At 44.6% G+C, this 20,388-nt stretch overlaps 1 protein-coding gene across 1 annotated transcript in view; it reads right to left on the bottom strand.

Moving 5' to 3' along the window:
- GRIK4 (glutamate ionotropic receptor kainate type subunit 4) overlaps positions 1 to 20,388 on the bottom strand; it is a 508,786-nt gene that overhangs the window by 118,803 nt on the left and 369,595 nt on the right. Inside the window, exons 7-8 of the mRNA XM_045860306.1 lie at positions 17,901 to 18,079; positions 13,545 to 13,598 (exon numbers count right to left, since the gene is read on the bottom strand). Of these exons, the coding sequence (XP_045716262.1) occupies positions 13,545 to 13,598; positions 17,901 to 18,079 (233 nt within the window). The remainder of the gene's footprint in view (positions 1 to 13,544; positions 13,599 to 17,900; positions 18,080 to 20,388) is intronic.

Below are 20,388 nucleotides of genomic sequence, written 5' to 3'. Positions count from 1 at the left end.
GGACCAAGTGAAATAGAGGGGAAGAGGATCCTGGGCAGGGACCAGGTCAGATAGAGGGGAAGGGTGGGTCACGAGCAGGGGGACCTGAGAGTGGCTTTTCTATAGGCGGACACCCATCCCTAGCTGAGAGCTAGGCAGAAAACAGATATTTTAATCTTACAATTGCAAGGGGGCAAATTTGGCTAACAATAGGGGCTCAGAAGAGGCCCATGAGCTCCAGAGGAGAGCCCCGGAGACACCAGGATCTCAGCCTGAGCAGACAGTCCAGCCAAGCCGTGTTAGACTCTGGCCTGCAGAACTGTGGTATAACAACTGGTGCTATTTCAAACTGTTAACTTCATGGTGATTTGTTGCACAGCAATAAAAAAACTAATACAGCAAAGAGAAGCAAATAAAATCAATTTCATAAGGATAAGGTGTGAGCTGGGAGGTCATTTAATAGTCTTAAACATGGTTCTCAAATTTCTGTGGTCCTTACATTCCCTCTGAAGAAACAGAGCACCTGCCCTGTGGTGATATTCGGGGGATTAAAGATCTCAAACAGAAAGTACTTAGCATGGTGTGTGGAACATTACTAACACTCAGAACCAGAGACCAACTATTATTATATGACCAGCTTGTAAAACTGGGGAATTTTTATAATTAGACTTTCTTGATTGTGGATTACTGAGGATTGCTGGGTGACTGAGCACAAGGGGAGGCCAAGGCACCTCTCATTGAATTAATGGGACTTGTGAATCTTTAACAAATTTGTGACAGACATCAATGCAGGTCTACCTTTCTCCCAAAGCTCTATTATTAGACAGAAGGCCTGAGCAGTCAAAGGGCATGTTTCCAGTAACATTGAACCAGAGTAAGCCCCAGAGTCCAGATCTTATTTCAGTTTGATGTATTTCATATGCAGAGTCAGGTGCATCCACTCAGCAACACACACAGGCATAGATGTGAGAAGTGTGTGTGTGTGTGTGTGTGTGTGTGAGTGAGGGTGGATATAAAAAATGAGTTTCAATTACTATTAAATGTAAGATGCACAAATATCTGAAGCCTAGTTGTGGGAGGCTGTAGGAGCTATGTTCATGTCATGTCACTTGTCAAACATCAGCAAAGGGGTTGCCTGATAGATAGCTGATCCTTACAAAGTGAAATAGAATTCCTTCACCTCCACCAGGGTCTCAGCACCCCCTATTGCATGCATCCTCAGTTTCTATTGATTTTCCTGGCAATATTCATTCTGTTCTCACACCCTCTGCCTCACACAGCTAGAAATCAAGTGTATTTAGAACCTCCTACCTCACCTTTACTAACCAGATCTCACTTCATTGTGAGGCCCCAGAGCTGGGCTTCACCTTCCCAGCCCAAACCCTGGGAGGGAAAAATGCCTAAATGGGTCATTTCACTTTTCATGGACCATGCAACCCTGAGGCTGGGGCTTGTTTCTTCCTACAGGTTAGCTGACAGCAATGCCTCATTTCCCCTTCCTCCCCACCCAGATATACAGACTAATCAGTCCTAGCCCAGAATAACTCTTGCTGTGGGCAGAAGGCAGATAAGAAGCCCACATGGAAGATCTCAAAATGGTAGTTCTTGGAAAAGCTGTTTGTGTAGCTTGGGATGATTCTGCTGGTCACTTGGGCTTCCCAAGGGGAAGGTCCCATCTCTGAGGCCTTTCCTCATCCTTGCCCAGCATGTCTTGATAAGCAGCCACACATCTGTCAGCCCAGATGGACAGTGGCTTCATGAAAATGAGCCCTGTAGTACCAAGTACTATCAGAGTAAGGGGTGAGGAATTTCAGAAGCTCTGAGAAAGGAGTGGCCATCTGTAAACACTGACAATAAGACAGGCAGACAGAGTATTAGAAATTAGAAGTCAGGGTGTTGACTTAGGCCCACTTGGGACTCACATCTTCTGTCTTTACCTGCCAGAGTATTAGAAATGAGCCCAGGGTTGGCTGCAGTTCCTGCTGCAGTTAATCTACATCACCTGGCACCTTAGTGTGGGATCTATACCTATGCCTATGATGTCCTCTGCCCCCACAACAGACCCCTGCAACACTCTTTCTCCAGCAAGGAGCTGCTTCTTCTTCAGGTCCCAGGGTTGGAAGGCCCTACCAACAGGACTTTAGCAAAGGAGCAGCCAGTTCATCAGTCCAGGCCAAGCCTGCTGCACATTAAGGGGCAGGGCAGAGTCCTGGGCTGGCAGAATGGAGTTCGCTTGTCAAATACTGGTTCATGACTGGCACCATGAGCACATCAGAGCCACCCTGTATACAGCCCTGGCCAAATTCCCCTACTCTCCCCTAGGGAAGCCCCAGCTCAGATTCCCTCTTAGGCCTGTGGTGTCCATCACTTGAAGGAGACAATTGTTGACAGCTATCCAGATGAGTCTGGAGTGTCCTGGGCATTTATGATAAGCTATCACCATGTCAGGGTGTTGACTTAGGCTCACTTGGGACTCACATCTTCTGTCTTTACCTGCCTAACATAGAACAGGGAAGTTGGCAGTTGGCTGCCTGTATGGAGTAATGTGAAGGCTCTGAAAGGTTCTCCCCAACTAAAATACCTTCCTCACCAACTACAATTTCCCACATTACCAGCTTCCTTGGTTAAGTCTTTGGCTAGAAAGCAAAGGTTGTCTAAGGCATCAAACTATGTGTATCCTCCATTTAGAATATCCCACCCACTCCCTTCTCTGCTTGACTGTCTCCAACTGACCCTCTGAGGTCCACTGGGTGGACCTCCATCAGGAAGCTTTCTATGAGCCCACCAGACTAGGATGAAGGCAACTTCTTTGATGTTCCCACTGTCTCCCCCTCTAATGTGACCTCCTCAGAGGTCAGACTTCATTCATTGTTGCATCCCAGATGGGCAGCATAGCAGTTTCCAGCTGATGCTTTCCTAGTGACCGTGTGGTCCATGGGCCAGGACCCCTCCTCCCTCCACTCCTGATTCACTGTGGGAGTTTAGGCAAGTTACTTTCCTGCTTCAGTTATTTGTCCTCAACTGTTGAATGACAACACTTAGTTAGATGCTCTAAAAGATTCCTCAAAATTCAGTGCTATCTTCAGCCAGTATCATCTTGGCACAAATTGGATTCATTTATTATAGTCATCCAATCCATGAAGTCAACTGAGTTCCAGTTAAAAGGTCTACAGAGAGCCTCTAGTTTTTCCTCAGAGGAGGAAGGACTTGTCCAAGGTTACACATAATCAGTTACCGGGACAGCCAACACTAGACCTTGGGCCTGCCAGTGTCAACTCCAGTGCTGAAAATGTCCAGCAACTTTTCAGGGCAGTGGGTTTCATCAACCCAGAACTTTCTTTTGGTGGTCTGGCTCCCCTCTCTTTACCACACTCCCTGCTCCAGACACAGCAGGTACTGTGCTCTTTCTCAGGTCCACAACTTGCCTGTACCTACATGTCACTCACCCATTCTCATTTGGAAGTCATACCTGTAAACCTTTCTCCAAGCTCCCCACAAAGCACTAAATATTACCTCCTCTGGGATTCTGCACCTCCCATTTACAGACTGAGAGCTCTTTAAGCCACAACATAATGCTGTAAGTATTCCCAGAACACAGTAGGCATTTAATAAATGTTAGCTGAAGAAGTCTGGTTGATTTTGTTTTTTTTATTTAAATATATTTTATTGATTATGCTGTTACACTTGTCCCATTTTCCCCCTCTTCCCTGCACCCCTCTCCCACTCGCATCACCCCACTTAGTTCATGTCCATGGGTCATACATATAAGTTCTTTGGCTTCTCCATTTCCTATACTATTCTTAACCTCCCCCTGTCTATTTTGTACATAACTATTATGCTTCTTATTCCCTGTACCTTTTTCCTCACTCTCTCTCTTCACCCTCTCCCACACTGTTGATAACTCTCTATGTGATCTCTGTTTCTGTGATTCTGTTCCTGTTCTAGTTTGCTTAGTTTGTTTTTGTTTATGTTTTGATTTTAGCATTTTCCACAGGTAAGTCACTTAATCGTGTCTGACTAATCATTGTATAATCCTGTAAGTTGGGAAAGGAGCTTCCAGCTGTCAGCCAACTGCAAACACAAAGACTAATTCTTTGGTCAATGCCTCCTGAATATCCGTCCAATTCTCCCTGCCATTACTCCTTCTGAATATACCCCTCTTCCAATGGCCAAGTTCACAGAACAGATACAGGAGGTTCAGATCACAATTTTGGAGTAATAGCTTCTCTTTAAGATGTATCCATGTATGCCCAGAAAACATTTCATTGCCATATCTGCCACCTCTCAGGGTTTACATTTCATGAGGGTGATACCTTATAAGCTCAGACAGACACATAGGGAGTATTCACTCTGTTGTTCTCCCCTGGCTGCACTAAAACCATATTTATTTATCCACCAAAGTATACTGCATTATGCTGGGTGGTTCTCCTAAAAGGCTCAATAAAGATGAAACATGCAGATAGTCTTAATAATTTTACAATACACTACACTTTAGAATCAACTACTTTGGCACTAGAAAATTGTCCAACTGATGGATTGTGGCTGTTGGCTAGCTCTGTGAGTGTCGTAGTATGTGTGTGTAAAGATGTATGCATGTGTAGGGATGGGTATGTGTGTGGTATACTTTCAGTAAGACTACAAGATATGGAAGAGGCTCAAGCACCCTGGGAACTGTTGTTCCAACAAGGTGAGAAGCCAATTTTGATATGTTCCTGAAAGCTTTGGAGTTTTAGAAGGCTAGAGGCAGGCAGTAAATGAGAAAACTGAAGTCTAAGGGGGGATATACTCAACATGGAAGTGGGCAAGAAGAGATGGAAGAGAAATAATGTTTACTAGCAGCCCACTGAGGATTAGAAACTTTCCATGTTCTTCACAAAATGACTCTGTAAGGATTATTATTCCCACTTTACCAAAGGGAAAACTGAGACTCTGATAGACTAAGTGATGTGCCACATATACATCTAATATATAGCAGAGCCCAGATTCAAATGCAAGTCTTCTCTAACCTGAGGCCTGGTTGCCTCCATCAAACCATGTTTCTATCCTCCATATCAACACAGTCTGGAGGCTCACCCAGTCTCATGTGCCAAGCCATGAGAGCAGTGGACAGGAGGAGATTAATTAATAATGACCTTTAGAATCTGAAGGAGAGGGTTTATTTCAAAGACCTTTGGGTTCTGGCTTTATGAGTCAGGTACCAGCTACTGGCCTGAAGAAGCCACTTGACCAAGGCCAACCTGAGCACCTTGTGACCAGTGGAGTAAGCAGCCCCAGGAGGCAGATAGGCCACTCAGCACAATTAGTCAGAGTGTCCTTGGATTCTGCTGCTTCTTCTGGCTTCAGTGGTCATTCTTGGTGCTAACCCTGGGGCTCAGGTTTTGACATTGCCCTTACTCATCAGAACCCTTTGAAACCCTGTCTCTTGAATGCTGAACTAAACTACGCTTCATGGTCCTGATGCCTTTACTTCTAAATCTGTCCATCCCAGAATGGAAGAAGGGTGTTCCAGACTGAGTAGTTTCTGAGTGGTCCTCCTGGCTGAGCTGCATACAGACTTTGTGCTTATGGACTTACTGGGGATGAGCTGAATTCCTGTTGGGTGCAAGGAGGTGAGCTCTCTCACCTGACCAACCTCCTATAATGTTATGAACTGCTCCATTCAGCCACTCAACATATACTTATTGAACACTTGCTATGTGCCAGTAGCCACTGGGTGACAGTGACAAACAAGACAGATGGACCTTTGTGAAGCTCAAAGTCTGGCAGAACAGTCAGATAAAGAAGGAATTCCCATTTGATATGAATGTGCAAAACAGAACACAGGGCTCCGTGAGAGAATGTAACCATGCACTCAACCTCATGGGGTGCCAGGGGACACTTCCCTGAAGTGACATTACAGTGAGGCTTGAAAGATAAGCAGGGATCCCAAAGGAAGGAGTGGGAGAGTGGGGTGGTAAGCACACTCATCTCCTCAGGAACCCCTCTCCCTCTGCTCCCAGGCCCCTTCCTGTAACAGTTTTAGCAAGTTCAACTACTTATGGCTAATCTCTGTGATAAATCCTTAGAAAAATAAACATTGGTTCCATTTGCTTGACAATAACAAGCACCAAAGGACAAAAATTGGCCACTTATACTCATTCTGCCCAAAGAAGATGGAGAGCAACCAACCTGGAGGCTGACTGGAGGACAGAGGCTCCTTCCAGGTGAAAGAACAGAACAAGTGTAGGAAATCCATAACTGTTCTGTGCACGCCCACCTGGAAATGCCAGACCAGAAGCACACTTGGACAAAGCCCTCAGGATCAGACCCCTTTAGTCATAAGCGGGCTGACACCTGTATAAGGAACTGCTAATCTCCACACGTAGGATCAGTTATCCTCTAAACAGATCAGGGCTTAGGATGTTAATTGCTTTTCCAGCATACATGAAAGAGATGCATGAGGATGATGAATATTTAACAATGTGGCAGATATTACTAGTGATCACCACATCCACTTCCTCTCCTCCCCAGGAAGACAGTGGATGACATTTCCCAATCTCCCTTACAGGTAGTGGCAAGGCATCTGTCTGAGTTCTAGCCAATGGAATTGCAAGGAGAAATACTATGTACCACTAACAAGCCCAGCCCATAAAACCCTCCTGTGTCTGATCCCCTGTGTTTTTCCCCATTCCTGGCTTCTCAGAGGACTCATTTGTAAGTCAGAAGAAGCCTGGGCCCCTGAATAACCTTACGGAAGGCTGCCCACTGATCAGATATTCTCTTTTGGGAGTTCAATTAAGTCAGAAATATACTTCTATTCTATGAAGCCATGAGATTTGGGGGTTTATCAGTTATAATAGTTGACATTACTTACCAGACACAAAGTGCTATCAATACCTAATTTTAATTTTGTCAACATTTTAGAGATGGATATTATTATTCACATTTTACATATGAGGAAACTGAGACCCTCAGGAGCTTCAGGGGCATACAGCTAGTAAGCTTCTGCTCTAGGGTTCTCACCAAGCCTGACTGACTGAAGGACTGGGTTTTTACACATCACTTTTTTCTTTTATTATAAAGTTTCTTAACCAGGAATTTCAATTTTAGCCACTTGGTTTTTTTTTCAATTTGCAAAGTCCAAATAGAAATAAGAAACACATCTGAATACTTAATAACCATTAAGATCACTATTATCACAAAAAACCAAAAAAAAACAAAAACAAGTATTGGTGAGGATGTGGAGAAACTCAAAGCCTCATAAATTACTAGTGGGAATAAAATGGTATAGAGGGAAACCATTGTGGCCATTCCTCAAAAATTAAACGTAGAATCACCCTGTGACCCAGCAATTCCACTTCTGGGTATATGTCCAAACGGATTGAAAGCAGGGGCTCAAACAGGTGTTTGTACACTTGTGTTCACTGAAGCACTGTTCACAATGGCCAAAAGAAAGAAGCAATACTGTTGCTGAGTAACCAGGTAATAATAATAGCTGATACTGACTGAATGCCTTTACTGGCAAGGCTCTGCAATGAGTCTTCCTCAGTTATTTTTCTCATTTAAACCTCACAACAGTTCTGGCAGAAGGCATTGTTTTATTCCCATTTTAGAGCTTCAGTGACCTCATCTATAAGCAGATACTAATAATACCTGCTCCAAGAGATACTATCCACACAGATGCTGGTTCACGATAGGAGTTAAATAAAGGAAAGAGGTTATTTTAAGAACACCTTTTAAAGGTATTATGAAATATTATTTAAGGATACTACACTCATAGTGTAAGCCAGCTGCTGTATGGAGAGTATCTCATGAGGCAGGTGCTATTAGTGTCTGCTTCTGGATGAGGTGGCTGAGGCTCAGAGAGGTTAAGTGAATTGCCAAGGGTCCTACAGAGGGTAGCTAGTCAAACTAGAATGTGAAGTTGTATCTACCTAATGCAAAGGCCTGTGCCTTTTTGGCTCACTGTGGTGGCTCTGAAAAAGCTAATATGTGTACCTGCTGCATCTTGGGGCAGAATTTAGGAAGATGGGACATGATGGGGGTCCCTGAAAAATTCATGGAAGGAATATATAAGAAATAAAGTCCAGGCAACATCTGTGTTTGCGGGGAAAGGGCTGCAGAAGTACAGAAGATAATTTGTTACCCTCTTTTTGAAGCCTGTCCCTCTCTGGCCCAAGACTCCAACTTCAACTGAGCAGAAAGAATGGACTTCAAAATAGTTTCTTTACTCCTCGTAAAGGTTTGTCCCTTCCAAAAAGCCAAAGCACTGACAGGCTCCTGGATTCCTCTCTAATGAACTGATTTTTGCAATGGCACTGCTTCTGTTCTCTTGACTAATATTCAGCTGTTGTCATTCCTGCAGTTACTTTCCTAATTTCCCTTTGCACAATTACAGACATTGTGACTCTTGTTACTTCCGGGTGCAAAGAACTCACTGCCTGAGGCATACTCCCAGAGTTCATCTAGTCTATGCCACACAGAAATAAGGAAAGCTCTTAGAAAACTGAAGAAATCATAGTGTTGTGTAAAAAAAGACAATGCCTTAGAAACATATAGTACTTTGCAATTTGTAATGCGTTCTTACTTATACTCACAATAACCCCATAAAATTTTATTATTATTCCCTTTTCAATTGAGAAAAGTAGAGCTCAGATAGTCAATGTGCCTCTCCCAGAGTCACACAGTGAGGGTAAGGAAGAACAGGGACTTGACTCAGGTCTCCTGACTTGACAGGCTTTTTTCCACCAGAAAAAATCATCACAATCATCATTATCATTTCTGAGAAGAGGAAGTGGCAGTATACAGTGTGGGTGATTCTGCCTTCTTGAAAATCTTCAAGCCAAGCAATTGCATCTTATTCTAGTTCCTGTGCTGGGAACTCATATTTCAATGACTGGCTTCCTTCCATCTGATAAGTCCCCCCAAGAATCTCTGCTTCCCAGCTTCTTGTTCTTCTGCTACTGGGGCTACATTTTACAGGAGCACGCCTGGCAGACTGGACAAGGCAGCAGCCCCTGGCTGCACTTCCCCTCTCCTCTCTCCTTCCCAGGCTCCCAAAATGGAACACAACCATCCTTTAATATCTCTTTACTCTTCTGCCAACCTGCCAACGCTCCCCCTAAGGCCTCCTTACTTTAAGTAAATGCTTTTGTATTGCTCTGGGAATAGTCTAATCTTTTCTCCCTTTCATGTGGTAATGCTCTGAATTACAGCAGCAGCGTTAGATAGAAATATATATACATATGCAAAGAAGTGCCTTGTGGTTTACATTTTGAGGGGTGGTAATTAGTGGGGCATGTGGAGGACTTCTGGGGTGCTGAATCTGTGTGCTGCTCACTTGGAAGATGATCATTAAGCTGTGTGCATATGATTTGTGTGGTCTTCTCTATGTGAAGACTTCACATAGATTTCAATGAAAAAAATCTCAACAATATAGCAGGCAGTTTTGTAGTGGTGAAGAACTAGGCAGAAGGCTAATGAGTTTCTAGCAAGCATGCTGAAGAGGTAATCCCGGGACTTATGGCCAAGATGGAGGCGTAGGTAGACACAATGTGCCTCCTTGCACAACCAAAATAAGGACAACAATTTAGAAACAAAAACCAACCAGTACTGACAAAAAATTGAACTGTATGGAAGTCTGACAACCAAGGAGTTAAAGTAGACACATTCATCTAGACAGGTAGGAGGAGCAGAGTTGGGCAGCAGGGCAGAGAGGGCTCCCAGCAAAGTGGTGGCTGGTGGACCCCAGGCACACAAGGCGGCAGCAGGCAGACCCAGTGAGGTGGCAGATTGTAGAGGGGCACAGTACACAAGGCGGCTGGCAGACTGGGCGGTCCCACATTTGTGCGCAGGGGAAAATGGGGAGAGAGACAGACCGAGCAACCCAGGGTCCCAGTGCGGGGAAATAAAGCCTCAAAACACGGATTGAAAACCCCTGTAGTGGTTGAGGTGCCAGGAGAAACTCCCAGCCTCACAAGATAGTTCGTTGGACAGATCCACAGGGGCATAGAATGTACACAAACCCACCCACCGGGGAATCAGCACCACAAGGGCCCATTTTGCTTGTGGGAAGTGATAGAAGTAACTGAAATCTGGCAGAGTGGAGCAAGCAACATTGTTCCCTCTTAGACCCCTGCCTCACATAACAGTGTCACAACCCAGTGACTGGCTTGCCCTGCCCTGGTGAACACCTAAGGCTCTGCCTCTCGCTATTTAACAGGTGTGTCAAGACAAAAAAAAATGGCCCAAATGAAAGAACAGATTAAAGGTACAGAAAAAATGCAACTAAGCGACAAAGAAATAGCCAACCTATCAGATGCACAGTTCAAAGCACTGGTAATCAGGATGCTCACAGAATTGGTTGATTTTGGTCGCAAGTTAGATGAAAAAATGAAGGCTACACTAAGTGAAATAAAGGAAAATGTACAGGCAACCAATAGTGATGGGAAGGAAACTGGGACTCAAATCAATGGAGTGGACCAGAAGGAAGAAAGAAACATCCAATCAGGAAAGAGTGAAGAAACAAGAATTCAAAAACTGAGGAGAGGCTTAGGGACCTCCAGGACATCTTGAAACGTCCCAACATCTGAATTATAGGGGTACCAGAAGGAGAAGAGGAAAAGCAACAGATTGAACATGTATTTGAACAAATAATAAAGGAGAACTTTCCTAAACTGGCAAAGGAAATAGACTTCCAGGAAGTCCAGGAAGCTCAGAGTCCCAAAGAAGTTTTACCCAAGGAGGAATACACCAAGGCACATCATAATTACATTAGCCAAGATTAAAATGAAGGAGAGAATCCTAGAAGCAACAAGAGATAGGGAGACAGTTACCTACAAAGGAGTTCCCATCAGACTGTCAGCTGATTTCTCAAAAGAGACCTTACAGGCAAGAAGGGGCTGGAAAGAAGAATTCCAAGTCATGAAAGGCAAGGACCTACATCCAAGATTGCTCTATCCTGCAAAGCTTTCATTTAGAATGGAAGGGTATATAAAGTACTTCTTAGATAAGGTCAAGTTAAAGGAGTTCATCATCACTAAGCCCTTATAATATGAAATGTTAAAGGGACTTAACTAGGAAAAAGAAGATAAAAAACATGTATAATGAAATGACAGCAAACTCACAATTATTAACAACCACACCTAAAACAAAAACAAACTAAGCAAACAACTAGAACAGGAACAGAACCACAGAAATGGAGATCATATATAGGGTTAGCAACAGGGGAGTGGGAGGAGGAGAGAGGGGGAAAAGTTAAAGAGAATAAGTAGCATAAATGATAAGAAGAAAATAGGGGAGAAGTAAAAATAGTATGGGAAATGTAGAATCTAAAGAACTTATAAATATGACACATGGACACGAACTAAAGGGGGAACATGGGTGGGAGGGGGTGTGCAGGGTGGAGGGGAATGAAGGGGGGGAATGAGACAACTGTAGTAGCATAATCAATAAAATATATTTTTTAAAAAGGTAATCCCTATGCCAACAAAGAGGCTCCCTTGACTCTTCAAGGGGCTTTCAACTCTGACAGCAAAGGCCTGTGGAATGCTTCACCGTTAACAATTCCACAGCAGCCCCAAGAAGGGGCTGTTCATAGAAACCTACAGTTGGAACAAGGATCACAGAATCTTGGTGGGTCTTTTCTGGCAGCCATCTCCTTAACCTCAGAGAGCATTTCAGGAGACCTGGTCCCTGCATCCAAAGAGGGACATTAAAAAGTCTCCTAGGTTATCCTATCACCTACATTGACTAAGAAAATCTTAACTTTTAGGTAATCTTTTTCTTGTTAAGATTTGAGAGTCAAATCTGTGAGGATGGATTCTCCTCACTAACGTACTTATATCTTCCTTAAATCTTCTAAATAGGTTGTTTCATGGATAGATTCAGTAATAATAATTAATTGTCAGGACCATTCCTAGAGCAGTTTGAAGTGACTCACTGTTTTCTAGACATGCCATGTACTTTCAGATCACCTCATCCCAGCATGTTTTTCCCTTCTTTGTTTATCTAGAAAAGCCCTACCCATGTTTCAGAGTGTGGTTTAAAGTCCTCATCATCTTCTTTTTCTTCTCCTTCTCCACCTTCTCCTCCTCCTTTTCTTCCTCCTCTCCCTTCTGGAAAGCATTCCTTTCCTGCTCCAGGTTGAGCAAGTGGCCCCTTCTTTAGGGTGTAGGGCATTTTGTATACACCTCTATTAGTATTTACCACTTTGCACAATAGGTACTTTGAGTTTTTCCAAGGCAAACTTAGTTTCTTATTCCCATTTTAGTCCCTAATACCTGACCTGTTACATCAAAAGTATGTCTGGATAAAGCAGCCACTTAAGATATTTCAATTATCTCATGCATTTATAAAATAAAATAAACTTCTCTGACTGATTGCTTATAATGGTTCTATTTGTAATAGCCAGAAACAGGAAACAACTGAAATGTCTCTCAATAGATGGATAGTTAAGCAAACTGTGGTACCTCCACACCAAAAAGCACAACTCAGCATTAATAAGGAACAACTATTGATTCATGTGACAATTGGATGATCTCAAGGGCCTTAAGTCAGGAGTGAAAAAAGTTAATTCCAAGAGGTTAACTGTATGATTGCCTTAATACAACACCCTTGAAGTTAAAAATTATAGAACTAGAGAACAGATTAGTAGTTGCTGGAAGTTAGGAATGGTGGGAATTAAGGTGGTAGGTTAGAATACAAAATAGCAGTGCAAGGGAGATCTTTGTGGCAATGAAATGGTTTTGTGTTTGGAATGCAGTGGGAGTAAGAGAAATATACACATTTTGAGAGATGTGCTATTTTGATATCCTGGTTTTGATATTATTTTAATTATGTAAGATGTAACCACGGGGGGAAACTGGGTGAAGGGTACATGGTACCTTTCTATTTTCTTTGTGACTTCCTGTGGATCTTTTACTTTATTTCAAAATACAAAGTTATAAAATGCTTCTAAAAACTTGTTCTCTAATGTCCTTTCTACTCTCTAAATGAGTGTATCTATAACAACCTTTCACATTTCCTACTGATTTACAATGTCAGAATGTGTCCACATAAATTAAATTACATCATTTCAAAATTGCAGCACCTGCATGATGCAGCTATTCTTACTCTATTTTAGAGACTGGGAAACCAAGGTTCAGTACTTGATAGGTGAAGTGGCAAAGCTAGTGTCCAATTTGACACAATAGCATTTCTACAGGCCTCTTTTCTCATCTGCAAAATAAGGGGATTTGGCAGACACTGTCTCTGAGGTGTACCCCACTCTAACAGCACAGGGCCTGCTCACTGTTTGTGCCCCAGCTGCCCTGCTTCTGAGTCGGCACGAGGATCTAACAGAGCAGAGGCTGTGTGCCAGGAGCTGCCCCGACAGAGGAAACAGTGCTGGAGGGCTGGCATCATTTGAATGGAGGATTAGACTCCACAAATTCTCTTTCTCCCAAGGCTAAGAATTGTTGGGAAGAGAAGCCCAGTGGCTCATTATTTTTGCTATCCCCATCTTCTTGGCTCCTTTCTGTCACACCCCATTGACCCTAATTAAGGACATTCTCCATGCCAAGGAAGTGAGTTGTGCAACGTCTTACCAGGTTAGTGAAGATGTACGTGTAATAGGCTGACACCATCCCTAGCTCAGCTGCCTGCAAAGGGAAAAGAAGGAGATTAGAGAGGAAAGCAAATACCTGCAGAAAGTGAGTGAGCTGTGAGGACTCACCACAGCTTAGCTCACTACCCCTTGGCTTCAGGCTGAATAGAACATCTTCTTATTTGGTTATTCGGTTTGTTCTTATTTGGTCCTTGACTTTGGAGGATGGAGCACAAAGACACAGTCTCTAGAACAGGGTCTATCTACCCCCACCTTGCTCCCTGCCTTGGCAGTGACATGCACAGTTGGTATTCTCACGCACAAAACATTCCCATGGATATAAGCAGGTATCATGGAAACCTAAATGATTTTAAGGGAAACAAAGCAAATAACAAACCACACTACAACAATTATCTCCATAACCATTAACAATACCATGGCTAACACCTACTGTTTGGTATGTGGAGAGTCCTAAAAAGCATTTTACTTGAATTAACTTGACAAGGTGGGTACTACCTCTACCCCCATTTGACAGCCGAAGAAACTGAAACACCAGAAGGCTCTATAGCTTTTCCCAGATCACATGTCTCATAATGGAAAAGATGACATTGAAGCCAGACAGCCTATACCTCCCAGGAGGACTGCAATATTAATGGAAATACTGACACAAGTCTCTTAGGAGCCAAGTTATAGAGAGTCTGAGTTGCAGGCAATTCTCAAATTAACTCCACCCATCAGAAGGTGTGTAAGCAAGAAGTATAATCTACAGTTGTGTAGGAAATAAGTGAATCCTTTGCAAAATTTGGTTCTTTATTACTAGTAAGGAACAAGTTGGATGTGACATGCTTCACCCTTGGTTGCAGCACACCAGTGTGTCATCATCCCATAGTTGAGAGCTGCTGCTTCAAAACACACTCCCTTTAGTCCTACCTTTGCCGCCATCATAAACACTCCTAACCAACTTCCCTATCAGTGTGCTTGCTGGGCTTTGAATGTGACATGTGCTATAGAAACCAGCAAGCAGATGAGGTAAATAATAAGCCCAGTTCTCCCTGGGGCCCTCATCCCTCTGGACAGACAGGTAGGTTTTCATAATGCATCCTGTAGCCCTGGTTCACTGCAAAACCACTTTGTCCTGACCAGTGAGCTGCAAGGGGAGAAACAAGACTGGAGATGCTTACAGTTTCCTATTTCTCTCCCAAGGAGCTCTGATAACTTTGTGAGCATTTTAACAGGAACCCTCTCAGTCTCCTTCAAGAACAGCCTGAGGTAATTATATCACCACATTCTAATGGGAAACTGAAGTGTAGAGGGCCTTAGGGACTGTGGCAAGATTATGTGAGGGTCACAGTGGAGCTTGATGCCTCTGTGTGAGGCTCCTTCTTCCTCCAACAAAGCTGCATTTCCTCCTCCTCTCCTGAGAGGATGATATGGCATGAAGCCCAGCTGTCCCATCTCCCCACACTCACACTGTCCTTATAAAGTGCCATTCCTGTCACCACTGCCTAGGCTAATGGGCACCCCCCTGGTTACAGGGAAGGGCCAGATGCAGGACGCTAGGAGAGGACATGAGACAGCTAATGCTTATTTTGTGAAATCTGCTGTACTAAAGATAAAAGACAAGAGATTCTCGGTTTTTTAAGACTTGAATTCTGGGTAAATATAAAGGTCATTGCCAGGAAAGCCACTCAATAAAAGTAGGGGTTTGCTCTGAAAATCCTGCTGAAATCAAGAGACAGCAGAGTGCAGCCAAGTTCTGGGCCAAGTTCACAGGGGCCCGCTGAGCTTCTGGAAGCCCCACGTACTCTCTGCTCACCCTGCTTCCCACACTGAGTCCTGCCTCCCTGAGGTCCCTCAGTCTGGGCTATAGTCCCCTCAAAGGTGCAGCGGAGAGTCCCAGGGAAGCAAGAGCACTGAGTCCAGGCCTGATGCAGGGCCCACCTGCCTGGGGCCACTAGGAAATCAAATGGGAACAAAAGAGAGTTTCTTGATGCCTTTCTGGTCATTATTTATCAGTTTGGTTCCAAGGTCACAACAGCTGAGGTCCATAAGTAGTGTCAGGAAAATCTGCCCCTGGCCATCCACCAGAACCGTTTACTAATAGCAGTCATTATAGGCCCAATTTCCTTCAAAAGCACAACCATTAGAAAATTAAAAAGTATTTTTAATGAAAATACCTGGTATTGGCAAGGGTGCTATAGGACACCCATACAATGCTGGTAGGAGTGTAAATTGTTATGCACTTTTGAAAAGGCAATCTGGCAGGTCATATCAAAATCCTTCAAACGTGTACAACTTTCACTGAGTAATTCTACTTCTAGTAATTTATGCTAGAAAAATACTCATGAATGTGCATCAAAGATGTGCATCCCATCATCATTTGTTAAAGTAAAGATTAAAAATAACCTGTCACTCCAATAATAAGGAATAGCTAAATAAATTATGGTACATCATGACAGGAAATGATGCATCCATTAAAATATTCATAGAAAAATATGTAATGACATGGGGAAAATACATAGCATATAATTAAGCAAAAAAAATGTTACAGGAGAATAAGTGCAGGGTGATAATTTAGGGGAAAATGTGTCTATAAATGCATAAAAGATAGACATCAAAATTTAATAGTGGTAATCTCTGGGTAATGGAATTGTGAATAATTTTTATTTTATTTTATGTGCTTTTCTGAATTGTCCAAAATTTCAACAACAACTAGACATATTATTTGAGAGAGAGAGAGAGAGAGTGAGAGAGAGAGAGAGAGAGAGAGAGGGAGAGAGGAAGCCCAGTTGCTTATGCTGGAAGCCACAAGAGAGTCCTGGGCAAGGACTGCCCCTAAAAGGCTCTCAGATGGGGACTGTTCAAACAGGCTCTCCTGCTGCAGGGGAAGTGTGCATTCTGACCTGCCTTTTGCAAAGGGGCTGGTGGGACGTCTATCTCACTCCCTACTCTCCACCTTTCCTGAGGACTCCTCAGAATGTATTTCTTGTGTCTTAAAACTAAGAGGACTTTCCATTCTGATGACTTTGTTGATCCTAGCCCAGACATAAGAGAAGAGAAAGGAGAATAGAAGAGAAAAATTATCTGTGTGGGTATGCATGTGTATGTGTGAATTGGATATATGCATATGAACATGGGTTTGGAGTTGTGAAAAATTACTATAGCAATGGGCTGAAGGGATAGCCCTCAGTACGCAGAGAACTCATTCAACTCTCTTACTAACTCAGATATAAACTAGCTGGGGAGGGGAGGTTAGGAAGGAGGGAGGAAGGGAGAGGAAGAGACAATCTTCTGAGTGTCTGCTGGGCCCCTCATAGCTTGGCAGAGGATAAGGAAGAGCCTTACTCTCCCAGGGACAGATGGCAGGTTGCTTTTAAATGTGCAATTAAAATGGCATTAGAAGAGGCCAATGTACCTGAAGAGGCTTGGGAAGCTGCTGCAAGTCATGGAGGAGCTTGGAAGCACGGTCCACTCTATTTGGGGTTGCATGCTTAGCCCAGCCACCAGCCCAGGAGCTGGTGCCAGGTGATTGCAAGGCTGCCCAGATGCCCAGGTGCCTGACTTCTTTCTCTGTGTATGTTCTTGTCTTTCTTGACCCAACCTCCTAGAGATCCAGTTCCCATGTGTATAATAGAGATCCAGTTTCCATGTGTGTATGTTCTGATTCAGGGACCCCTCTCTGGGTTCTGGAGGGGTGAGCACAAAAAACTGCCTGATAGGCTGTCAGAGACAACTGTGTAGACTTAGCTCTTCTCCTCCCAGGCCTTGAAAAATGCTGTTCATCTTCCAGAGCCTCAGTGCCTTCATCTGCCAAGTGAATATGTTATACCTACCTCACATGGTCACTGAGGGTTACATTGGGAAATTACACAGTAGTGCTTTGTGAATGGTGGCATACATGTAAGGATTATATGCAGGGCCAATATTCAGCAGCACACACACACGTGACTGCCCTTGGTTGTCCAAATATGGAAATACTTCTATATCTCTTGACAAACAGCCTCTATCTCCCAAATGCCCTACCCCCACCACCCTAGACCCTCCTAGACTTCATCTTAGAGCCCCTGGCAGGGTCTAGGTTTGGCCAGTGTCTCTGTTGGTGGCTATTCTACCACATAGCAGTTGAGTATTTTTATGATATCTCCATCATCCTACTTTCTCCCTTCAGCCTTTGGGAGCTGTTCATTGAAACTAAAGCACACAAAGGTTTGCAGGGCTTAGAGGTCTAGCCCAGGTCTCCTTGCACCTCAGTCCAGGAGGACACCCACAGCAAGAAGGGGGAAGAGTGCCAGTGCAGTGGGAGGGAGGGGGAGAAGGATGCTCATGCCCACCAGCCTACGCCCAGCCCGGCTCCCACCTTGAGGAGGATGGTGTGAGACAGGGAGGCATTGGCGTGGATGATGATGGTGGCTGTCTTGTCATCTCGGATCTCTTTGAGGAGTGGGGTGGGGTCCCTGGTGTCATCCAGCATCCGCACTGACAGTGTGTCCTTGGAGATGAGGAATTGCCGGAGCAGCCTCTCGAGGTTTAAAAGGCCTGGAGGGGAGAGAGGAGGAAGGCAGCCTGAGGAGCCACCAGAGGAAGCTCATGGGCCTGGCCACACTCCTACTGATTAGCAGGTGCATCTTTACTGAGCACGTTTCTTAACCTGTTTGGGCTTCAGATATCCCATCTTCAATAAAAAGAGTGCTCCTAACCTTCCACTGCTTCCCCCAACTCTCTTGGGGATGATCCTTGAAGGGAGAGAATGCAGTCTTGGGAGGCAGGCTGGGGGTTCCCACTTTCTCACAGCCACAGGAGCAGCACTCCAGTGGGCAGACCTGGGCTGAGACCACCAGGCCGTGAGTTCTTTCCCTAACTTAGCCATTCACCCACAGTGTGACCTTTCTGTGTGGCCTGGTCTCCTGGCCTCAGCTTGTTCATCTGAGAAATGAGAATAACAACAGCGGCCTGCTCACGGGGCTGTGGTGAGGAGTAGATGAGGTAACATATAAAACCCTCAGGCCTGAGCCTTGCACAGTGTATATGCTCATGAACGCTCCATGCAGCTGTACCACAGCCTTCTTTTCCCATGGAAGTGGGGTAGGGAGTGGTGACCTTAAGATCACAGGGTCCAGAAATCAGGTCTAGCAAAAACACTTTGAACTCCTTTCTCAGAGCATAGAAGCTGCACTGGACAAAGTATTACTGCAATTTTAAAAGAACAGGCTCTGAACCACACTCCAACATGCAGTCCTGTGGGCCAAGAACAAAACAGAAAAACTGGGACTGAGCTGAGGACTCTCTCTGCCTCCCCTTGCTATTTGCTGCCTAGAAACAGTGGTGCTAGGAGGGGTTCCAGAATGATCTCCTTGAGAAAAAAGTGTCTTAATTCTGCTTTGTCTCTAAAAAGGCAGGGCAGCAGGAGGGTGTGTGTGGTGGGGAGTCTCCTGGGAATATAGTGGTCTCAAGTACAGTGGACACAGCCCCACAGACATTTGTTCTTAAAGCAAGTTCAATAGTAACATTTATTAAATCCTTATTATTGTTCTAGGTGATGGGCTAAACGTTTCACATGGCTCATCTCATCAAAGCACTCACAGTGCTGTGATCAGGCACTGTGATCCCACAGCACAGAGAACACGAGGCGTGATGAGTAACTCCCTTACACTGGGCTCCATACATTGACTGGAGGGGACGGCTGGCTTTCTAACTGGGCCAAGGCCCCTACACCCCAGTTCTTGTACTGGGTACAGCGACATTAAATGTAGGAATGTCTTAAAGATGGCCCAGAGACTCCTCTCTGCTCAGGTAACCAACCCTCTTGACCCTTGAGGATCAAAAGGTAAGTGAAAGGGGCTGTGAAGAGGATCACATTGCTTTTTTCTTTCTGTTAGAGAAGTGGCAGGCCTTGCCTGGTTACACAGGGTCACAGGAGGGACTGGACACATTTTCTCGTCTCTGTCTAGCCCTCTTCCCATGAGACCAGGTTGCCTCTTATGACCAAACATAGAGGAGGCAGCAGGCATAGAACAGAGGGAGGCCCCAGGACATTTTCTTTGCACCTAGGCAGGAAAGCATACACTGCTGCGTTTGTGTGTGTTCTCCGGTGTGTTCTCTCTCTCTCTCTCTCTCTCTCTCTCTCACAGAAAAGGTAGCAGGTTAGAGCCCAAGAGCGTGGCCTGCCAGAGACAGGAGCTCTGGGAAGGTGGTACCAGCCCTCTATCTTTCAGTCACAGGGCCTAAGAAGCATTTCAAGGAGTTGGAGGCTGCGGAGAAGGGGGTTGGGGCAAGCCTTGAGAGGGCCTGTTATTCACCAAGTGGCTTCAGAAACAACCCAGCTGTGCAAGCCACAGAATGGGATTGGCCTTTTCTTCCTTCCCCAACAGGGCCTGACCCAGACTTGCAAGGGTCTGCTGCTGTCTGGGCCCCTCCCACCCCTCTCCATCTACCTCCATGAAGAACGGCCATGGTGTTGCCAGTGCACTTCCTGCCAATCCCTGATGCAGAGGATGTGGAGTCAAGCTCAGGGTCAGCCCTCACTGGCTGTGGACCTTGTCAAGCCATCTAACCTCTTCATGACTCCATCTTCATCTGTCAAATGGATATAGCAGGCCAGGCCTCTATAACAGCCAGCATGAAAGCACTCTGAAGCACGGGAACATATACATAGTATCAGTGTAACTCTCTTTTTCACTCAGCCCCACAAGAGGGCCAGGCACTGGGCCAACAAGATGCCAGCAGAGAAGATGGATCAGACGCAGACTCTGCCCTTCAGGAGCACAGAGTCCAGGGACTTGTAGCTAAGGCTGTAGAAAAGTTCAACTCATGTCCATATTTTCTTTGATGGCCTAATAATCTGGTTT

This window comes from Phyllostomus hastatus, unplaced genomic scaffold (assembly GCF_019186645.2).
Source record: "Phyllostomus hastatus isolate PE091 unplaced genomic scaffold, TTU_PhHast_1.1 phas_scaffold_193, whole genome shotgun sequence".
NCBI lineage: Eukaryota > Metazoa > Chordata > Mammalia > Chiroptera > Phyllostomidae > Phyllostomus > Phyllostomus hastatus.
This window is presented reverse-complemented; position numbering and strand designations above follow the sequence as displayed.